Raw genomic sequence first — 24,232 nt, 5'->3', positions numbered from 1 at the left:
CCTCCGCCGGCATTCAGAAGTTGTTTTGTGGAATTTACTCGACGTTTAAATGCTCTTTTGCTGAATTTGTGGGGGAGAGAGTGTTCTCCCCGTCCTACTCCTCCGCCATCTTGGCTCCTCCCTCATAAAGGTGGTTTTAGATCAGCAAGAATGAAAACTACCATTTTAAGTTTTATAAGTCAAAACATACTCTGCTTAATCTTAAATACATTGAAAGGGAAAGAGTAGCTGTCTTAAATTATGATTTTCTCAGAAGCAAAGAGGTAGAAACACAGAGGATGTTTTCTATTCTGGGCTGGGGAGAAGCTGCCGCTAGTGACAGCAACAGCAAGTTGATCTTGGGAGTCGTTTTTGTTTTTATCCGTATAGCCCATTCTCAGCCCTCTATCTCCAGTCGGTTGAGAAGACTTCAGGCCTCTTATTCCCCATAATGAAGGAAAATAACTCAGAAGGACAAGGACACTGGCCAGGGTATGGCTGCCCCAATCTTGGTGGTGTCATGGTGCTCAGAACTTGCCAGCAAGCAACTGATCCAAGAAGGGATTTGCAGGGAGAACAAAAAGCAATTTGTCCTGACTCTGATCAGAAGCATTTCCATCTGAGTCTTGGTTGATCCCATAAATCTCTGGGGTCCTTCTTTTTCATGACTGTTCTGTCCGTGAGCACCAGCCAAGCCTCATGATATGCTACAATTACTATCAGACCCCACTTGGAAAGCTGCTGAAACCTAAAAAGACCTGAAAAGCTCTTGCTCAAAACCAGAATGGAGTTTCTTGGGATACATTAATTTTTCTTTTTTATTTTCTGCAAAGTAAACATTTTCTAGATGAGATAAATTGATTACTACGCTCTTAGCACGCATCAGTCATTTATTTTTAGTGAACTCAAGGATTGCACCTGAGCAGTAGCTGAAAGGGGCTGTGTAGAGATCTAAATCATGTGTATGTATTTTTATATTCTTCAGTGGAATCAACCAGCCCCAGTCTGCTCACCACTGACAACACCCTTGAGCGTTCCTTTTTCATCCGAATGAAATCTACTCTGACCAAACGCGGCGTGCACATCAAATCATCAGGATATAAGGTAAGCTGGGTTCCAGCAGGGGTGAGACTCCTGTCTCGGGTCCATCCTAGGCCATTTGCATTGCGTGTCCCAGCTGCTTTGGGTCCACATGATCAATACATGTGACTGTGAGCAGCGCACAGGGTTCTTAGTTATCTTCCTGTCTCAAGGCAGGGGACTCATTATATCTCACGTTCTCACTTCAGACAGTGCTGGCTCACTAAATGCTTCAACAGAGTGTCTTTTCTTAAAACACATGTTAATAATGCATCAAGTGCTTCAGCACATGCTGGAAATTCACTTTGATGGAGAAGGTGAGCCAAATTCACATTAGTCCTTAAGATGACTATTCTAGAACTACTACTATAAAAATTCTACTTCTCCCACCTCCCTCTTCCAATCCCCTCTTTCTCTTTAGAGAAAGACTGTCCATTTGAAAAAAAAAAATACATCTTGGCCACCAAGATTCATACATGTAGATAAGAAAATCAGGTTGGATGTCAGAAATCGTAATTTTGAAATTAACAGTGGCTGAACGTTCATTCGCACCTTAGCATAGATAGGACACTCTACATACAGAAAACATGTTTCATGCAAGAGCAAAGACCAAGTCCAGAGTCATAATCTACATTATTTTACCATTCTAAAGTTAAGAATATAAAAGCTCTAATCTTGGGAAATTCCAACATTTCAGTTACCATAGCAACATAAATTAAGACCTATGAAATTCATGAAATGCCTTTGGCAACCTGAATCTTATCAATTTTACAACACGCTAACCAATCTCTCAAACAGTATTTATTATATGAGGAGGGCGAACTAATGGAATGCACTATGGCTGTCGCCAGTGTGACCTCTTCCCATTGGAGAGTCTAGAGCTTGCAGTAGCCCTGTTCTTGTGGGTTAGTGCTCTAGCCTTGCCAGGGATAGTAACAATCATTCTCATCAGGCTTTGAAAACCTTATATAAGTCATCAGGACAGGAGCAGCTACAGAAAAGTCAGAATCAGACATTTTCTTTGATATTAATTCTTCTCTAAAAAAATAAAGCAGTGGCAAAGCAGGTCTTTCTAGGGACAATCTTTAGATGGGCTGGCCCACAGCCCAAAGGGCACATTGGGAACACCCTTAATTTTTAACAGGGACCGAGGCAAGGGAGAGGTAGGTACTTGGGCAGCACCGGGTGCATTAGCTCCACCTACAGTGATTTGTAGTCCTGTGACAAAGGGGTACGTCGGAGGACAGAAAACGGACTATCTTATGCCAATTTTGTATTTTCCTGCCTCACTGAAACACTATACATTTATTAGTTGTTAGCTGTGTAGTGTCAGCCAGTTTGAAATTCTATAGGCAAACTATTAGATGTAGCGAGTATTGTCATGTTAATGCTAGAAAGATGCATTATTGCTATTCCAACTTTTCTCCATTTCAGTTCTTCATCTTTCCCAGTTTGTACTGGTTTGTAGCAGGCATATCCCAGAAGGAAAGAAGGGTGGAAAGGGTGAGGTATATTTTGAAAAAGCAATATCTAGTATAATTCAATATCATTAGATAACTTAATTGTTTGAAAACCAACAGAAAATTATTACTACATTCATGCAACAAACTAGAGATTATAAAACTTTGCAGCATCTTAGCTTTGCCACAAAGTAGGAGGTGTGGTAAAAATAATAACAACATAGAGAAATAGTGTGAGTTCCAATCCAGGCAAGAGACTAAGTGGCTTGGGTTCTGTTGGTCTGTCCTGTCATTTGGGCAGCTCAGGCAACCTGTTTTGCTACATGATCTGAAATTTCTTAAATACTGATACAATATTCATTCATTATTTCGACAAATATATAAATATATTTCTGGAGCCTGAGATCCTAAACTCAGCACTGAACAACAAAAAGTCCCTTGTAACTGCTAACAAGCAGCAAGGAAAAAGAACACAATAAGTAGATAAATAAAGTGATTTCAGAGAGCAATGAAGGCTAAAAGAGTAGCTAACATTTGTGCTCACCACAGTATGCCGAGTGTGCGACAGTTTGTATGTCTTTGCGACTGTCCAAGAAGGAAGTATTTTCATTGTTTCCATTTTACAGATGAAGAAACTAAGCCTTGAGAGGTTAATTAAACACCCAAGGTCATACACTGGGAAGGACAAGGCTGGGGGTTTAACTCTGGCAGTCTGGCTCTGCATCCCCTGCACTTAGCCACAAGGCCACACTCTTTTAGGCAAAGAGTAAAGCAAGGTAATGTGAGGGAATGGCTGATGGGGACCACATTCGATAGGCTCACTGAAGGTCTCCCTGAGTGACATGTCACCTAGGAGAGGTGAATGAAAAGAGCCCTCCATGAAAACATAAATAGAAGAAGAATGTTTCTGGAGCTCCTCTGGTTTAGGATTAAGACACCTTGCTCTAAGAAGGGAAACAAAATATTAAAAAGTACAACCTTGAACATCCAGGATTAGAAGAGATTTAGAAGCTGTTCCAGTTTCAATCAAATTATATCATGTTAAAGTGATCATAGTCAAAGATCTCTCCTGGTAAATGTCACATTGCACTTGAAAATATGTGGGTTATTTTCAAATATCTTTTGATATTGATCTCTAACATAATTCCACAGTAATAAGAGAACAGACTCTGTATGATTTCAATACTTTTAGACCATGAAATTTCTGCACCTGGTCTTAAGTCTCTGGATATGTTCTAGGGTCTCCTAGTTTATAGTCTATGGGAACTTGTATCCTACTCTTGTGTGAAAATTGTATAAATCTTAATTGTGTTGATAATGCTTTTCAGGTTTACTCTATTCTGCTACTGCTCTATACCTTCCTTCTATTAATTTCTGAGAGTTTCATAGTGAAACTCCAACTAATAATCTTAGTTTATTGACTTACAACAAGTGTAAAACATAGTGGAACTATATGTAACTTTGTTCTGTATTTTCCAAGTCTCCTGTAAATGTGTTAACATATTTTCATAATTTACAAAAATAAAAAAGATGAATTATATCGTGTTAAAGTGATCACAGTCCTCTGACAATACCATCTTTCTCAACATATCCTGCGAGGCTCCATCCAGTGCTGATTCCCTCCCCAGCACTGCTCACAAGAGAGCTGCTTCATCCCCTGTTCCCCCAATAAGATGAATCACCCAGCAGATCCAGCTCTCCCCCTCCTCCTCCACAGTGAACTTCCCTCATTAATTAACCTTGTCTGGAAGTGAGTGGAAGAGCTGATGAGAAGCCGTGACATGACACAGCTGAATAACATCCCTATTTATCTGTTCATTCTCAGTAAATAAATCTAACAGCTTATAAAACATTCAAATAAAACTGGTAATCACCCCCCCACCACACAATAAACACAAATAAAAAGAAACAGCGATGATAATTTCTCCATACTCCCAATATTCTCCCTAATTTATTACCATTGTTTGCTTATTTCTTTCCCCTTAGTTAAAGATTCAAGATGTTAAGCCTTGCTCGATGCAGGTCACTACATTTTCCTCCATTTTTTCCTATGACCTTGGCACATGGGCTGTTCTGACTTTCTCCGTAACTTTTCAGGGTCATCATTGTTGTCACGGACAGTAATAATGGTAACACAAGTGCCACTTACTGAAGCCTGGCAGGGACTGTGCCATTTTCTACTGATTTTACCCAAGCCCCACAACTTCATATAAAAACGTCCTCTGTGCCGGGCATTGTTCAAGGCTTACATTCTCTTATTATGCCTATTTTGCAGGTGGTGAAGCTGAGACTTCCAGAGCTTCAATACTTTGCCCACGGTCATTCTTATAGTTCTTAAGTAGCTCCTAAGGAGTCAGGATTGAGCCAGGCATTTAGGCTCCAGAGCCCTGTCTGCTCACTGCTCTGTGTCAGTGCTTAAAATATGAAGTCCAAAGAAGGGCTCGGCACAAAATGGACCTCAACAAAGGAAAAATAAATTTAAATTTTTAAAAGAAAAACCTCTTGCTTGATTAAGACCTTCCCTTGGTATCTCAGCAGATTCCACAGCACCAGTTTACAGAGATTTACCTTTCTTTCTAGGGTATATGATACCCGCTCATATAGCCATGGTCAAGAATTCTAGCCAAAGAAGTGCCAACCAGTATCTGCTAATCAGGTTGACAGTGGTATATAAATTGGAGTTGCTTCCACACCCCAGGCCTCAGGAAAGTTGCCCTCTCTTCTCCAGTGAGGTTTCCCTGCTGTGAGCTGACATTCCTTGTCTCTGTCTCCATTTGCTGTGTTATCTGATGGAGTGAAAGTGTTAGTCACTCAGTCATGTCCAACTTTTTGTGACCCCATGGACTGTAGCCTGCCAGGCTCCTCTGTCCACGGAATTCTCCAGGCAAGAATACTGGAGTGGGTAACCATTCCCTTCTCCAGGGGATCTTCCCCACCCAGGGATCGAACCCAGGTCTCCCGCATTGCAGATGGATTCTTTATCATCTGAGCCACCCTCTAGACCAGCCACTTTTTAAGCCTCGGGGGCTTCGTTGTTGGCCACCTATCTTCACATAATGGGCCTCTCCTTTCAGTTGCAGTGCATCAATATTCTACCTTCTTGAGTAGGTCTAGGTCTGGGGGAATTTCCTAGGTATAGCACAGTAGAGCAAAAGGAGATAATGTAATCAGGGAAATAAGAGAAGGAAGGACTCACGGGGTTGCCTCCTTACCTCCTGTCCCTTGGATGGGACCATTCCATTTTATACTCTATTCGTAAATGCCCACCAGCAGCACTGTCATTTCTAGAGTATTTATCCACATACATGATGATATCCTGACGTCTCAGGGTGTGGTGGAACGTCCTGGTCTGGGAAACAGACAGAGAATCTCTGTTATGTTGATACCGTGCTGAGAATCACTCCTTAAAAAGCCTCAAATTCAGGAGTTCCCACTCTGACACACGCAAACATTACTAACAGAGGGTGGGAGAGCTCCAGATACTTAAAAACAAGCAGTTTCCCCATCTGGGATAACTTGGCTATGAATTTGCCTGTAGCTATGTGTTAAGCCAAACGATTCCTGAAACCTGTCCAGCCTTGTCATGGTCTAAAGACTCAAAGTATAAATAATAATAGAGAAAAATACTTTGTAGGCTCACTAGTTTATTCAGCCTGCTGATATAATTCAGCTTTAAGACTCTTTTATCAATATCCAAACATGAAGTAACAAAAGCAGAAATTTAGAGGGTGCTAATTAGCTACAGGAAATTCTTTTTGTCTATTCTAAGCCCACAACCATTGTCATGTTTTAAGTTAGAAACTTCTCTTGTTCATTTTTTAAAATTCATTATTGTATCTGTTCTGTAGAGTAAGGCCTCTCCATAATTTTACCAGTGATTTGTTTTATTCGGGGTGTCATAGATGCCCATGGGGCTTCCCCGGTGGCGCTAGTGGTAAAGAATCCACCTGCCAATGCAGGAGACAGAGACGTGGGTTCGATCCCTGGGTTGTGGAGATTCCCTGGAGGAGGGCATAGCAACGCACTCCAGTATTTTTAGCTGGAGAGTCCCATGGACAGAGGAGCCTAGCGGGCTACAGTCCATGGGGTTGCAAAGAGTCAGACATGACTGAAGCGACTGAGCACTAGATGCCTTTAAGGATTTGATGAAATCTGTAGCACCTCTCCCAAGGTAAATGTATTTTGCATCAGGAAGTTCTTGAATCACTGAAGTGTATCCAGTGATTTCGGGTTACAAAACGCTATTTAATGTGATTAATCTTTGATACTTATTAAGAAATCAAGTTAGTGCATCTTCCAGAACATATTTCACCAATATTACAATAGTCATTTCCTTCCTCCTCATTTCTCACTCCCTTATGTCCATTTAGTGTTAATAATACGTACTGAAGTTCTGTGACAAAAGACATCAACTCCTAGAGTACAGAAGGACAAAGAGAAGATTTCCATTCTGACCCCCACATGCACACAGAGATAATCTTCTGAAAAAGTACTTGTCAGAAAATATTTTTATAAACATAATACTGACTATTAAAAGATTCAATCTGTAGTTGAGAATTATTTCCTGTGGCACATGGTCCCCTGTTTCCTGTTCACTTTAGTGTGCAACAGAGTCACGTCACCAGGATTTTCAATGTCAAGCTAGGTCAATTTTGGAATTGAAGGCTTTTCATATGCAAACATATTCCTGATTGAATGCGTATACTGACAAGACTCAAGATGATAGCAAACTAGAAGGGAATTATTACTGTTTCAATCATCTGGAATTTTAGTTCTTCGTTTAAGTCTTATTAAACCAAGTCTATGATACTAAGATATCAACCCCTCCCTCTTGATCACCTCCCACTTTAATGTGCTGCCAAAATCAGTTGAATCCATCTGCTCTTATTGCCATTCCTCCAATTTAGTGCCTTTTTTCCAGATCTGTCACGAGAAACCCCCAAATTACCTCCCAGAAAATTTACTTCTCCAATCTGTCCTGAACTCAGCTCCATGGAATATCTTCCCAAAGTCTCAGTGATCATTTACTTCTCTACTCCTAAGACTTCAATAGTTCACAGTGCCAACATATTCAAGAATCTGATCCTTGCCCACTACCATCTCCATCATTCTTTCTTAGAACTCCGAATACTGATGCTCTAATAAAATCAGTCCAATCATCTTTCTTGAAATACATTTGCATACTCACACTGCTATCCTTTTGACCATGATATTATTTTTCCCCTAAAAATGCCTTTCTGCCACACTTCCACCTGGAGAACTTTTACTGAACCAATATGGCACCACTCAAACATCACTTCTTTTTGCATTTCTCCCAATCCACCTGTCCCTTCTCTGTGCTAAAATAGCATTTTAAGTTTTTACTAAAGCCCTCTGTGCCTCGGTTTTCTCACCTGCAAGATAAAACTCTTAATAGCATATAACCCAAAGAATCTTCCTACAGATCAAATGAGATAACACAGGTTCTGCTATCTTGTCTCCATTTTATAAAGCACTTTCATATAACCTCATGTGAACCTCACAATTTTTGGTAATTATCTCCTTCCAATTTTTGAAGACAGGTTAAAAACTGAGCCATAGAAATATGAATTGACTTGTCTAGAGACATGTGAATGGTAAATGGCAAAACTGAGAGAAATATCCAGATCCTCTCATTTCAGATTCCTTCTTCATTCCTATATACTGCAGTAGATACTGGGTACTTTCTTATTCTGCTTTCTTCCCTTAGCACCCAGCACAGTATGCTGCATGTAATTGCCATTCAATACATGTTAGCTGAATAGAATTGCATGCTGTCTTTCTTCTGAAATAGCAATGAAAATGTTGACAGTCCTGAGTCCTATAACATACTACTACAGAACCTGCTAATTGACATCAGTGTCTTTTAGATGTGACCGTTTGATCAGCTATGCACCCAGATGATTATACCATGATCTGGCTCACCTTCTCCATCTTGCCTACTAGGATATCATCACTCTTTACCAGTGCACCTTCTGAAAATCAGAATGTACCACATCTATAGCATTCCCTTGAGCCATCAGCTGAGAATTCCTTTTAGAAAACACAGTCATCTTAACCTCATTTATTCATCATCACTTCATATTAGCATCTGTTGATCACCATTTTCTTTCTATTAAATCATCTTTCAAGGCTTTTTTTCTGTATATTAACATTTTGAGGCTCTATCTCTCTGAAAAGTATAACAGTATTCAATAATAAACTGCCTTCCGCTGCAACTCAGTGATATGTTAAAGATTGCTTAAAAACATGTTAAGTGTTGTTATGGGAAGACTGGTTCTTTCTTTGCCCAAGAGGCTAATTGATTGTGAAGAGTTTTAATTGTACCAAGAGAAGTTCAGCTTGGGGGTACACCCAGCACTGGGCTTCCCGGGTGGTGCTAGTAGTAAAGAACGCAGGAGACATAAGAGACTCAAGTTCAACCCCTGGGTCGGGAAGATCCCCTGGAGGAGGAAATGGCAACCCACTCCAGTATTCTAACCTGGACAAACTCGTGGACAGAGGGGTGACAGTTCATATAGTCATGAAGAGTCGGACACGACTGAAACAAATTAGCGCACACACACAAGCACACCCAGCACTAATGTAGGGGACAGTGGGGTTTTGGTCCTTCTCTGGAGGTTTCTAAAAGCATACACGGAATTCATCATGTAGGAGTCTCTCCTCCTACACAAGTGTGAACAGACTAGATACCATCTGGGTGTTTCTTCGTACCTGAGGTTGAGAAACATTCCAGGTGTCCGGACATATCAGTGCTTCCCCTGAAGCCTCACGTCAGCTCTGTGTTGTCTTGAAGTGACGACTATGGTATTCCAAGCTTCACAAAATGTAACTGTCTTGTCAAATCAATAGATGAATTTTCAGGGAAGACCAAAAATTCTGTCAACCCATTCAGCCTTTCTAAGACCGCGCATATATTGCCTTTCAATCAACCCAGACACCCAGAATAAATTGAAGGAGAAAAAACTTCCAGAGTAGAACTTACAGGCAGAGGTTATCCTGATGAAAAATGCAAATAGAGGAGAGAACCAATAAAATCAAATTTTTAAAATCCTATTATCTCGTTTTAGTCCCTGCTCACCTCTGCACAATGGTCCATTACAACGTGGTTTCCAGTGTCATTTTAAATATAACTGACATTGTTTCTGATCTTAAAGAATTTACTTCCCATTACCAAGGCATGACAGAAGTTCTAGCTTGGGATATGTCATTTCTGCCGGGACTAATCAGCTAGCTATTTTACCAACTAGAGGCATAATCACTAGCCATTCTGCGAAGTGTCTGTAAACTCTAAGTATGTCAGTAACTGCAGCCCAGGCATGCCGCTCACTTATAGGTAGCTCCTTTTCCATTATACAGCTTTTATAAAACAGGTAAACAAGCAAGAGCATCCCATTTTTGAGTAATTCTAGATCTTTCCAGTTTGGTTTCCTGTGTCTTTGCTACCTAAGAATAATGAAAATGACAATCAGTTTGAAAATGATGTCAATGATGCAAAGATTAACGACCTTTCTGTATATACAGTTATTTAACTAATGAATGCCCTTCCAAAATTATGATAATTTCTTTGTAAGTATATTCTCAAGCTACTGGATTTTTATAATATCATCTACCATGAGGCTTTGGCCAATTAAGATTTTTAAAAGAAAGAAAAAAAAACAGACTTTAGAACTAAAAAGTAAACAGAAGCACAGTTCCTCGTTTTTTCAGGCTCAGCACTCTTTGATGTACTGATGTACTGAGATGCCTCAACAACAGTTGCAAAGGTCCACAATTTCTGTTTCCCTAAAGTAATCTCTGGATCCAGTGGTCCAAAGCAGCAGTTACCTAACTTTGCAGATTTCAAGGGTTTCAAGATACGTCCCTTTTCTAACCCTCCTTACCTCAAAACCACCTTACTGAAGAGTGACTCAGCCCATAGGCTATTACATCAGACAGCCAAGGATTTAAACTTGGTCCTGCCTTTCCTGACTCCGTGACCTTAAGTATATTGTTTAACTTCCTTAAGTGTCTGTCTCCTCTCCTGTAAAGTGAGAGTGCCAATAGAAGCTCCTTCGTGAGACTCTTATGAAATAAAGTGGGTAGGACAGTCATAGTGAGCACTACAGCAATATCTGGTCCATGGTGAGCGCGCAATTCATGTCCATATGTGAAGTTCTGTGTTTATGGAACTCATTTTATGAATTTGATAAAGGTTGATCTAGACAATCCAAAACCTGAACTTCTACACGTCTGCATATGCACCTGTAACCATGGAAAATAGTAATTCATCAGTAATAGTTCAGATTGTCTTCTGGAAGTCACATACACTCTAGAATAATAAACGATTTCTTCTGAGTATAGAAAATGCATTTATTTCTGGGAAATTTTTCCCTGCTTAAGTATCCTGAATATTGATTTAAATATAAGATACAAAATATAACTGAAGTACGTCATCTGTCCCTTTAACAAAAGAAACACGGATCAAACGGTTTTCTTTGTTATTGATTTAACATCATGGCAAGACTAATATAGCCCTTTAATGCAAGAAATGAAGTAGGGGGCAGGGCCAATTTGATGTTGTTGATCTCTGGAATAAATGGAGCTTCTAGGCTCCTGTAAGCCAACAAAGGCTCCAGTTTGCTTAAACTATCTCCATACATATAAACAGAACCCTCTGAGGAGAGATGAAGGCAGGAGGGGAAGGGGATGACAGACGATGAGATGCCCTCCACTATCAGACTAAAAGAATGGCCTCAAAGTGCTTTGAGTAAGAAAACTCAGATTTAAACAAAAGAATCATCTCTATAATCAGTTCTCAGCTTTCTATAGTAATATTCAAGAGAGAGAAACTTTGGGCTGCTGCCTTAACTCTGTGTGTGTGTGCGTGTGTCTGTGTCTATGTGTTTAATCTGAACTATCAGTGGGCAGTGGATATTGCTAAGTTGCCATGTTGGAAACATAACTTTCAGCTCATTGTTTGCAATGGTCCACAGAAGCAATCCATATAAGTTATCATTTGACTGATAGCAGTATTTACACCTCACTTTCACCAGGGTTTTTGTACCTGCCGTTTATTCTCCCTGGAGTATATATCGTCCTCACATAGATCCACAGGTCACACCTACATTTCATGCAGATTTCTGTTCAAATGTCACTTCCCTCACCACCTCCTATAAAAATAGCTCAAGCACACCCTCTGTACTCCATCATCTGCTTTATCCTGCTGCCTTATTGTTCTTCATAGCACTTACAACATAACACAGTTTCATAAATTTGTCTGTATAGGATTTGTCTCCCCCACCTCAATATAAGCTGAAGCTCCTAGAATAGTTTTGGTCACATAATAGAAATTCAATAAACATTTAAAAAATAAATTTATAAATATTGAACATCATTTATCCTAAAGCCAGAACACAGTCCTTTCTTTGGTCAATATTCTAGTTCCTTTAAAGGGGATAGAGAGATGAGAATATTCATCCAATAGAATTATATAATTTTTAGTTTCCAGGCCCTATTGCTAAGATACTTAGAAGTTTTCTTCAGTTTTCCTTTTAAAAAGGCTTCACTAATGGTTGACATATTCTATGACATATTTTTCACACTATCATATTCAGTTCTTTAAAAATCAACATGTATTTAACTTGTATCCCACTTATACCCAATTCTAGTGTCTAGAACTCTGGAAGTACAATCAAGAGTCACTTGATTATTACTTGGTAGTTCTGAATATATTTAACAGGTCTCAACAGCTCCTTGTTAAATGTCCTTCAAACTCATGACTTCTTGTAGAAATCATGAAAACAGAGTGGCTTAATATGGGCACAGCTGGTGAGGGGATTCAGAAAATTCCATCCCCCCACCAGCACACCGCTGCTGACTTGCTCTGCACCTTTGGACAAGCAGCCTTGTTACTCTGGGCTTCTATTTCCTTGCTGGAAACAAAATAACAGGACTTGCCTTCAGTGTTCTTTAGTCATTTGATGGCTGAGATTACTTCCTCCCTGGAGTATACTCTCTACATTAGGGTGAAAGCCCCTCTGGGTGGAATGGAATAGGATCTGCCTAAATAGGAGCAGCCCCTGACTCCTGGGAAGAGAGAGGCTAAGACCTGCAGTAAATTCCAGTGAAGGCCACACAGTTACCAAGAGCTGCCATGTTGCCTTGTGGTCACTGCTGGTTTGAGAAAGATTCCAGCAAACATTTAACCCAGTCACTGCAACAAGGGAGAGGAGGTCTGGAAAGGATTTTCTAATTCTTCAGGAGGGCTCAGACGACTTTATACTTTGTCCTATGGATAGTCTAGACTCTGCAAAAACAATCTAGATCCTAAATTGAGGCAAAAATAAAACAGTGGTCTGAGATTAATGCTATCTTGCCTTATTCCATGAGCAGTGACAAATTTCTTTTCCTTACTCTCTTTAATACAATACATATTCACCTCTCTGTTAATGCCAAATATAGCACAATATCATGTTCTTATTAAATTTATCTCTTTTTCCCTTTGTTTGTTTTCAATTGGCTTATTGTTGCCTGAAACGGTTGTAAGTTTCCAGTTGAAGGGAAATGCATCTTTTAACCTGCCTGGAATAGCCCTAGAGGCAAAGTCCTTGAGTTCTTTAATGATGAGTGGTGTTAACAATATCATAATTGTCAAACTCCTCAAAGAAAAGTAGCATGGAAATGTAAAGCATTCTTAATCTTAAGCTGTTCTTTTGTAATAAACTAGTGTCTTCTCTCTGAAATGTATCTTTTCCCTCTGTCCACTGGACAGATCAGGGGAGTGATACAGTTTGGCTAATGACCCATTAGCATCCAGATCCCAAGCACCTTGGCACAGTGGAGGAATGTTAAGTTCTGTGGATTTTACCTCTAGGACACAAGAGTGGTGGTGCCCGATACCTCCATGTTGTCATGCCCTCAGCCCCGTAGCTCAAAAACAGTGAATCAGAACCCAGAAGTCAACATGAATGGGTAAGTGAAGCCCCTAACCAACAGACCAAACTGTCACCATGCCATAGAGGGCAACAGAATCCAAAGCCTGGAGAGGCCCCTTGTCCACACTTCCTCTCCAGCCCGTGGTTCTCCTCTTGGGGAAAGAGCATCAGCGGAGTAGAGATGCCACAAAAGCCTGTGACATATCTTGGCCCCAAAGAATCTTTTTCTTGCTGCATACAGAAATCACACCTCCTAATTATGCCATCCAGTCCTGAGAACATTAAAAGGCTAGTGCTCTGCTAGTGAAAATTCATAGGCACCTGCTCTTGATTTTCTTCCTACTTAGAATAATTTTCACACAGCTGTGATATTGCCAAGTGACTATTCAAACGTTGAGGCTCAGACAAGAAGGGATATGTTGGATGTTTGGGTTGTAATGATTTCAGCTCTTCCTCTTTTTTTACAGCATCATTAGTAATCTGTCATTCTAATAATAATAATTCCCTTTTGACATCATGGAGGTAAGAAGAAATCATCACTGACATCAAAAATGAGGTGATATTTCAGCAGTATTATTTCACCGAAGATAAAATGGAAAGCTTTATTACTCCCCATGCCTTTAAAGAAAGCTGAACAAGGCATATGCTGACCCTAGAGTTTATCTACTTGAGTTCCTTCCAGACTGATATGAAATAACTAATTTTAATTGTTCCAGCCAGAGTTTAAGAATGTGGTTTCCCCCAAAGCTTTCCATCTACATAATGGAAACTTTCTCAAAAACAAGCTTTATCCATCCATAACAACCAGGGGAATCAAAAGAAAAGTCTATTGTAACTAAGAACAATTTATAATTTTCAATCTTCAGCATACCTTTTGTTCCAAGTATTTAGGAATTGATTTCACTCAATCATGCAGTCAATACTGATTGTGTACCTGTTGCGTATTACACACTGGACTGGGTACTAGGAAGACAAAGATGGATAAAACAGAATCCTTGGTCCAGAAAACGGAGCAAGCACACAAAGAAAGGGCCAAGATAATAGAGATCTTGTTCAAGGATAATGGGAGGAAGTACAGACAAACCCTGACTTATGTTTCTACTTATGAACTTGCAACTTTACAAGGTGCAAGAGTGATACACATTCAGTAGAAACCACACTTCAAATTTTGAATTTTGATCTTTTCCTGGGCTACCAGTATATGGCACAGTAGTCTTATGATGGTGGGTAGCCACAGCCCTGTGATCATGAGGTTAATGGCTGATACACTTCAGCCATTCTATATCCATTCTCTTTTTCACTTTCAGTGGTTTTCAGTACAGTTTTCAGTAAATTACATGAGATTTTCAATGCTCTTTTTTAACTCAGGTATAATTGCTTTATGATGTTGTGTTAGTTTCCGCTGTACAACAAAGTGAATCAGCTATACACACACACACACATATATCCCCCCCTCCCTTTTGAACCTGCCTCCCACTCCCACCCATCTAGGTCATCACAGAGCACCAAACTGAGCTCCCAGTGCTATACAGCATATTTCCACTAGCTACCTGCTTTACATATGCTTTACACATCTCCCAATTCATGCCACCCTCCCCTTCCCTCCTTGTGTCCAGATATCCATTCTCTACATCTGCATCTCTATTCCTGCCCTGCAAATACGTTCATCTGTGCCAATTTTTTTAGATTCCACATGTATGCAATAATATATAATAGCCAGACAGGGAAGCAACCTAAATGTCCATCAACAACGAATCAATAAAGAACTTGTGGTATATGTATGTGTGTGTGTGTGTGCGAATGTGTGTGTGTGTGTGTGTATGCTATGCTATGCTATGCTATGCTAAGTCACTTCAGTCGTGTCTGACTCTGCGTAACCCCATAGACGGCAGCCCACCAGGCTCCCCCGTCCCTGGGATTCTCCAGGCAAGAACACTGGGGTGGGTTGCCATTGCCTTCTCCAATGCATGAAAGTGAAAAGTGCAAGTGAAGTCGCTCAGTCATGTCCGACTCTTAGCGACCCCATGGACTGCAGCCTACCAGCCTCCCCCGTCCATGGGATTTTCCAGGCAAGAGTACTAGAGTGGGGTGCCACTGCCTTCTCCGTGTGTGTGTGTATATGTATATATATATATATAGGAATATTTTATATATATATAAAATGGAATATTACTCAGCCACATGAAGGAATGAAATTGGGTCATTTGCAGTGTGGCTGAACCTAGAGTCTGTCATACAGAGTGAAGTAGGTCAATGCTCTCTTTACAACTAGACTTTGTGTTAGATGATTTTGCCCAACTGCAGGCTAATGTTAAGTGTTGTGAGCATGTGTAAGGTAAAGACTGGACTAAGCTCTGATGTTCATTAGATCATCTATTATATGCATTTTCTACTTAAAATAGTTTCGCTGATGATGGGTCCATCAGGATACAACTCCATCTTGAGTCCAAGAAGATCTGTAAATGATTATGCCTGGTGGAAGAGGAGAGATTCTCAAAGAGAGTGTGTGATTTTAGACAGCTCTTAAAGGACAGACTTAACCTGACAGAGGTATTAGGGAAAGAACTCTACACAGAGGGAACAGTATCAACACAGAGATGAAAGCAGCAAGTGCATTGAGCAGAAAGAAATCTGGCCCTCAAGGGAATCAGGTGTGAAACCACCTAATTCAGCAAATGCAGATGGGAAAAGGAGTCTTAGTATAATACCAACCCAATGGGCTAATCAGTGCTCAGGATAACAAGAATGTGAAGATTAAGATTGTCTCATTCTAACAAAGCTTTTTGCTTTCCTTGTAAGAAAATGATGACTATCTTCCGACAAGGAGACCTAGAAGACTGTTCTCAGCCCCTAGAATAAGCATGTGGATTTATGTCATTGGATAATTCCTTTTGGAGTTTTCTCAATTTATTTGTCCTTTCATCATTCTGCCCTGTATGGAGGACTGGGATTTCCTTCCGTCACCCGCCTTGAATCTTAGACACTGGTATAAATAGACATTCTGAAAGCAGAAATATGATTTTCCAAGAATCAGTAACTCAAGGAAAAAAAAGAACTAAAATTTTTATGCATTGAAATCTTGGGTTGCAAAATGAATCAGAAAAGGAAGACTCACACAGACCTCAGTCACCCAACGACTTAGTCTGTACACTGTGAGGTGTTTAGATTCTGGGCAATGTCTGGATATTCGGCACAATTTAAGCAAAGCCTACATTTCAGGCAACCTAAGGTTTCCCTTATATGTACCATTTACTAAAATCCCTGGCTTTAAGGATGATAGCTTTTTTCTCACTAAAAGAAAATTATTTGCTCTTCAACTTATTTACTTCTAATGCTGGTTAGCTATTGAGCCTTTCTAGTAATTGTAGCAACTTTTATAAACAGTATTATCTGAGCACCCAATCCTTTTGTTCCAGAGAATTCTCTGCATGTCAAATCCGTTACAATTCATCTGCAATTAAATAACTTTTCAAGTGAACAGCAGCCAATGACATAAAATCTGAATGTGATAACCATGCAAATATTCAATATGTTAAGTGATATTTTAAAAAGCAAATATAGTATACAGCTATTGGATTTTCAGTATGGGCAAAATTTTACCCTCTCTCTCCCTCTTTACAGAAAATACAATTTTATATTCCTGGATTGAATGCCTAATTACTTTTTTAAAAAATAAACTAAACACAAATAAAAAGAAGAAAATCTTTTTTTCTCTATATTTGCAGTGTCTGCATAGGCTTTCTCTTTCTAGCAAGGATAATATGAAACTTTGGTGCTTTGTGTTGCAGAGTATTAGCTGAGCTGCTTTTTAACCACTTGATTTTATTTATTTTTCTTTCTCAAACATCTTTTTCTTCTCTGAATAATCAGTGCTCTCAGTTACTTTCAAATGCATCTACTTCTCTCACTGTAAAGCTAATGTAACCCTGTACAGTACACACCCAAACCCTGCAGGAGCCATTTAAGAGATCTTTTTATTTAAGTCAGCTCTCAGGACAGAAAGGGAAATCACATCCCCAGTTGGTTCCTGACTTTTTCAGTACAAGATACAAAGGCTAGAAAAGAGAACTGGACAAAAAATAGGTGTGTGTGTGTGTGTGTGTGTTTTGCATGTGCTAAAGCCACACAGAGCTGACTCACAATAAACAAACATGCATCAGGGCTGGTTTTCAGTCACTTTATAGACATATGCATTCATAAATTTTGTGACGGTTGTAAGAAGCCGACTTTGATGAGACCAAACTCATAGACGAGCTTTCGATCGCTGGAGCAACCACAGTCTAACTTTATGTTGACAATTTATCAGCTCCTCTCCGTCAAGGAAAATTGTTTTTTAGTGCTTGCCTATTAGCAATCACATGCATAATATGAAATTGAGTTTTGGGGAGGACGGCCTGCCATCTGTCTTTCTGATATTTTTTTTTTCAGTCTTTCATGCTCAAGTTCAGCCCTCTGTGTATCAGAATGCTGTAAAACAGGATTCATCCATAAGATGGGCACTTAGCAAGAAAAATGGGCCAGATACCAGTGCTATCTTAGAACCTACAGACTCTCGAAAAGGGAAAAGCATTGATACCCCAATCTGTGCATTATCTTTTCAGTGCTCTTCAAGTTCTGCCTGCCTCTCAAAGCCAACAGTTCATTAGTGTGCTTCAAGATGCATTGAGACACTTTTATAAAAATAAAAATTCAAAGAGAAAGTGGAAGGCAAGGTGAGGTTAAGGAAATGGAGCGCTAAAGGATTGGTGTGAAGAATGAAAAAGATGTATTTAGTTTCCCTTCCAAGCTCCAATATGCTAAGATTTTTATCAATAATATTGTTTTTCTGCAACAATACCTGCCTCCGGGAAAATCTGCTGGGTAGCTGTCAGGATTATACTTCTCAAAATATGCTTAAGATGATTCTGGTAAATTGATAAAAAATAGTACACGCTGCAATGGAAAGGATTGCTCAAAAGAACATTCCCAAGCCTTTCATGTGTAACTGCATTTGTGAGGCAGGGCATTTATTATGCTATAAATTCCATCACTGATTTTGGCCACTTCAGATTGATTCTGCAGTAACTGTAAGTAATGAACCTTCCAGAGCCAAGGGGGAGGAAAGCTGGAGGAGGAGAAATAGCCAGTACACTTGTGGCTGTGGGAATACAAATCGTAGGCTTCATTTAGTTACAGCTCTTATCAGATCATGCAGCCAATACCCAACAAAGCAGGAAAATATATATCCAGAAAAATCCACTGGTTCCTTGACGTGAATCCAGGAACTACGACTGAAAGAACCCTTCTTAGGGAAAGAAAGACATTTTTCCCTGAGCCTTTACTTCCCAAACTTGTTCTCTCTCACCTTTTTAAAACTTTTTGCCACCTAAAGTATGGGCAGATGTCCATCTTACAAGAGCAACAAAATACAGAGCTGTCTTTTTCTAGGGAAAAGTTATCGCTGCCTGAAGCTTGGCTTCCTGCTGTTCTGAGGTCAGTCCCAGGATATCTCTCTTGTCAGTTCAGACTTTTGGAAAGAGGAAAATTGGTTACTCTGGAGTTGATAACGTGCCTGTTAAGAAACGAACGTAACCAGTGAGAAGAACAGCAGGAGAAACAGCACTCAGACCTGCCCCGGAACCCCCACGAGCAGGGCCCGGGAGGCTGGAGATAGAAGGAGTGAATGAAAGAAACTAAGACAGCCATAGTCTGTGGAGTGGTGAAGCAGTACCATCTAATATTAAAGAGCTCTTCTTTTCTCTGATGTTCTTTACAAGTGAGCGCTAAGAACACAGGCAGGGCATGGGGATGGAACACACTGTGGTTTGGGATCATGGGTGTTGGCAGAGCAAGCAGAGAGACTTCAGGAAGATGGAGCAGCAAGAGGAACATGGAAAGGGATGATGACATGAAAGACAATTTTCACCGGCCAAGGAGGTCCTTTGTTCATTCTAGTCTCCTCTCGTCTCTGACCTCACTTTCATAGGATCCTTAGGAGCGGGGGGCGGGGGAAGCGTTGGGAGGGGCAGTGACCTGGGGTCAGCCCCAGAATGTTGGCTCTGAGGTGATAATATGAGCCTAGGGAGGCCAGGGCTTCAGTGAAGTGTGGACAGGTGATATTTCATGTCAATCCTGGGTCTGTGTCCCCATTCCCTTCCCACCGAATTTTCAAAAAATACAGAGGCACAAATAGACAATCCATCTCAGAGAATGACAGAGCACCCTCACTGTCCATTTGTCCCCAAGGCCAAATACCACAAATTCTTTTGAGATTCTTTGCCTATATGTTTTTTCCCATTCTCTCTTAAGAAACATAGAACTGTAGAGTTGAGAGGTCCATAGATGTGGTACTTGACTACTGTGAGGAAAGGCTGACTTAACAGACTATTGGGACCTTCTGAAATATGCACATTTCTTACTGGGATGTTTGGGGTCTACTACCTGCCATGTGAGGTCTTACATGAGAGACCAACACTATTGCAGGACAAGTCTTTAGGTATGGGCATGCCGAGTTAGCCAAATGGAGAAGCCCAGGGCCAACCATGGGGGTGAGTGCTAGACAACACAAGCAGAGTACCAGGCCCAAAGAGGAGGTTTCCAGCTCCAGAGGAAACCTGAGCAAAAGCCTCTCCCTCTGTGTATCACTGGTTACTATTGACACTCACCATCAGTGCCCACACCTAGCACCTCACTAGCCTATCTGGGCACAGACTACAGGAGAAGGCGAATGGCGTCCCAGTCAAAGACCTGCAACGTCCCACCTTGTTTCCTTTTCTTAGAAATGAAAAGTCATTCACAGAGAAGGACTTGCTTCCAAGCTCTGCCTGATGGTTCTGCCAAAGGCAGAAGGGAGCCCTAATACTTCTGCTACTTCTAATTTGGTGAAATCTGTTATTTCTAGTGCTCGTGTTGGAATTTGAACATATCGCTTAGAAAACCAGAATTCTTAGAAGGACTGAATGCTGGTGAACTCCCAGAACTGTTTGTAGTATCTTTTACAAATCAGAAGAAGATAGAAAAATGAGCCTATCAATAGATAGAAGGATTGTTCTATATTTTTCCAAAATAACTATAGACAATTCAGTAGGGATGTTTATGATTGGTGAAGACTACCATAGAATCCATTTGGTGAGTTGTATAAAAGTTAATTGGAGACTAAAATATTTGTACAGAAACTGAGTCACATGTCATTGAAATCTAAACTCTCTACAGCTATCAGTTATGTAATAGTCATTGTTTTTGTCCAATAGCTACCAAGAAAATTAATAGAAATAATCTGTAAATTATTAAAAGCTGGAAGTAATCATCAGCACAGATATTTGTAAATAGCTCTCATATATGTAATGCCTACATGCGTGCTCTGTCTCTTCAGTCCTGTCTGACACTTTGTGACCCCATGGACTGCAGTCCGCCAGGCTCCTCTGTCCATGGGATTTCCCAGGCAAGCATACTGGAGTGGGTTGCCTTCTCCAGGGGATCTTTCCCACTCAGGGATCAAATCTGTGTCTCCTGCATTGCAGTTATATTCTTTACCTCTGAGCCACCAGGGAAATCCCATATATGTAATGACTAATACCAAAAATAATCTTATAAAGTGTTTTTGGTAACTTGGTAGAATATACTAAGCCATGGTCTTAAAATTAACAAATGCAGGTTTTAGTCCTGATTTTGCCATTTGGTAAGAGCTGGACACAACTGAACAACTAACACTTTCACTCTCACTTGCCATTTGGTATATATTTGATCTTAGGGAACTCATTTCGCCTCCCTCAATCTGTGGAAAGCAAATAACAGCACCCTTTCTGAAATAGAGTTATTATGAGGTTAAATGAGTGAAAATGTTCTGAAATCTCCAAGTGTCTGTTAGTAGCCAATATTATCCTTATTGGATTATAACAGTAAAATCTAGGATTTTTTTTAGCATTTCAGAAGATATTGGCTTAGCTCATGTTTATCACTACAAATTGAGCTTTTCCCCATTTTATTTCTGGTCTTGATGCATATATTTTTGTTTAGAAAGGTTGTTTTTAATATTAATAGAAGCCTACAGATTACCCATTTTACTTCTGAGGAGGACACAGGACAGGAAGTCTGTTCTCAAGAGGAGGAGGAAATGTCTGGAAGTCACCACCATGGCTCCATCCTCACAGTGGGGACTGTGGGTTGCCTCAGGGAAACGGATTCCGGAAGTGGCCGTGAATCCACTGTTGATGTGATCAGGCTGCATAAAGATGGTGCTCACTTTGGTTATTGTTATTAGCTTTCTAATGTTAATAGTAGCCAACTGTGAATTTGTTTAGTGATTGACACCTTAAATATTGCTCTTTGCATTGAGATCAAGTGTTTAGTTACCAGAGTCAATAACTAGTAATACACTTTATGATCCCTGAAAAAGAAATAAGGGTGCTCTTCAGGGCAAGAATAAGCCAAACTCACTGGACATTTCCTATGGTTCCAACAGGGTGGCTTCTTGAAGTATCTAGTTGTATTCCAGGAGTGATATACCACAAGGGGAATCTTACCAGTATATATTTTCTAAAGATAATTTTGTATTGACATTTTTTCAAGCATTAAGGGAGCAGTGGACAATTCCAGACTCAGCTGGATCAGAAGAGGAATTGAGAGTGGCAGGAGATACAGGAAGGTCCATGGAAAGGGCGAACCTGGAGGACCATCGGAGCTGTATTTCAGCTCTGGAATCACAGACACTTTGTCTCTGTGGCCTCCAGGTCCTTACCTACCAAATGGAAATACCTGCTCTTCCTCCTTTAGAGGCTACTCCTTTAGAGGATCAAAAGCAGCAAAGTAGGTCAGGGACAGTGGGCTCTCACCCAGTACGCAGATGCAGTGTCCAAGCAGTTGCTCATCAGTTGAGTACCTCCCCTGGTCTGTGTCCTGGGAGGTAGGTAGAGAAATAAAAGACACACTCTGTGCCTTAAAGGCACAGAGGGAGACAGAGGGAGAGACAGGAAAAGAACAATCCCAGGTACTCATCTCTAGTGTTGATTGGGCGGTAGAAACAACAGTAGAAATTCAAAGGAAAGGGGACAACTTTGGGCTAGAGTAGCCAAAGAAGAGAAGAGATTTGATACAGATCTTGACAAGTAATTATTATTATTACTGATGGAGGGGGATAGGGAAGGAATTCCTGGTCTGAGCGGTGTGTGCATAAAGGTACAGAGAAGCTGAATGCAAGGCAGCTTGGGAGATGATGTGCAAAGCATTTGGGGTCTAGGGAGGGAAGTTATGGAAAATGAGGTTATAAACACTCTAACTAAATGGTCCCAAGACTTTCATGAAGCTAAAGGGACCAAATTTTTTTTATTCCAGAATCAAGTTTCTTGAATATTGAATAATAAGAGTAATAATTATAATAGTTTCTGTCTAAATGATGGTGTATGTTTTCAAGGTATCTTAGATGCACTGCCTGCCTCATTTGGTTCTTTTAGCAATTCCGTAAGGTAGCGGTGGTAAGGATGCTCATGCCCATACGACACAGGGGAATCGAAGGCTCGCTGAGGCTGTGGGGCTGCTCCAAAGTTCCACCACAAGGAGATGAGGGAGACCATGTCACTCCTGGTCTGCTTTCCCCTGTGTGAAAATACTTCAGGAAGGTGAACCTGGCACCAAAATGCCAGATGGGCCAGTGTGGGGAAAAAATAAGAGAGCCCAGTTAGGAAGCTGCCCACCAAGTTGCCCAGATATAACATCAGTAGTAAGAGACATGGTAAAGAAGAATTCTCAAGCCTTGTTGGTGGATTGGCTCTGGGAACAGAGGATCAAAGACGAGCCCAAGAGAAATGATGCACTCCATACTTTGAGCCTTAGTGATGAAATGGAAGAGTTACTAAAAATAGAGAGTGGTCCAAGGTTCTAGCCTAAGAGCTGAACACTAGCCTTACCCACATTTCTCCTTTACCCTCATGCCCACAGGCTGCCAGCCATTCCTTTCATTCACCTTCCTGTTAGCCCACTCACACTCTAAGTACAGATAGACGGAGATGAGCTCCTTAATGACTATGATAGACCCAATGCCTGGCTAGAGCACTGCTTGATGAAGGCTACGTAAACACTGATCATTTGAATGAATGAATGAGTGAATAAATTACTGAATGAGTGCCCTCCCTTATGGTTTTCTTCGTATATCTCAAGTCATATGATCTTTTCTTTAAAAGCAGTTCCCACTTTGTCTACAAAATAGTCATCTTCCCTTTGTAAGGCAATCACTGCTTTCTACCATCCAGCCAGTTTTCTGTGCCCCAGCCTTTTCCCCTTACTCTCCTTTCTTCTGTCTCTGCCCTCCTCTCAATTCCTACACACCAACAGCAATCTTGTATCTTTGGTTTTGGCTTATAGTAGCTCTTGGCCTTACAGGCCAATCAGATCCTACTGGTCCATAAACATTTAGCTCAAGGGCTGCCTCCTCCTAAAGCCCCTCCCCACTGTGCCTAGCCAGGACATTCCCCCATACGCTTTGCATTTCCAGGGATTCTTTAGGGTGGGCTTATATTTATGTCCCTAAGTCTGTTCCCATAAGGCCTGGCACAATGGTAGCACCTACTAAGGGTTCAAACTGCAAAAGAGCTGCTTAGGGAAGAAGGCAATAAGCTTTATATTCATGTGTGAAAGTCCTCAGTTGTATCTGACTCCTTGTGACCCCATGGACTATACAGTCCATGGATTCTCTAGGCCAGAATACTGGAGTGGGTAGCCTTTCCATTCTCGAGGGGATCTTCCCAACCCAGGGATGAAACCTGCATCTTCTGTGGCTCCTGCATTGGCAGGGGGAATTATTTACAA

At 40.6% G+C, this 24,232-nt stretch overlaps 1 protein-coding gene across 1 annotated transcript in view; it reads left to right on the top strand.

The window, feature by feature from the left end:
• Positions 1-24,232, top strand: part of NPAS3 (neuronal PAS domain protein 3) — a 940,521-nt gene that overhangs the window by 868,945 nt on the left and 47,344 nt on the right. Inside the window, exon 8 of the mRNA XM_010847026.1 lies at positions 965-1,083. Within this exon, the coding sequence (XP_010845328.1) occupies positions 965-1,083 (119 nt within the window). The remainder of the gene's footprint in view (positions 1-964; positions 1,084-24,232) is intronic.

The sequence above is a fragment of the Bison bison genome, unplaced genomic scaffold (assembly GCF_000754665.1).
Source record: "Bison bison bison isolate TAMUID 2011002044 unplaced genomic scaffold, Bison_UMD1.0 scf7180017864242, whole genome shotgun sequence".
Classification (NCBI taxonomy): Eukaryota; Metazoa; Chordata; class Mammalia; order Artiodactyla; family Bovidae; genus Bison; species Bison bison.
This window is presented reverse-complemented; position numbering and strand designations above follow the sequence as displayed.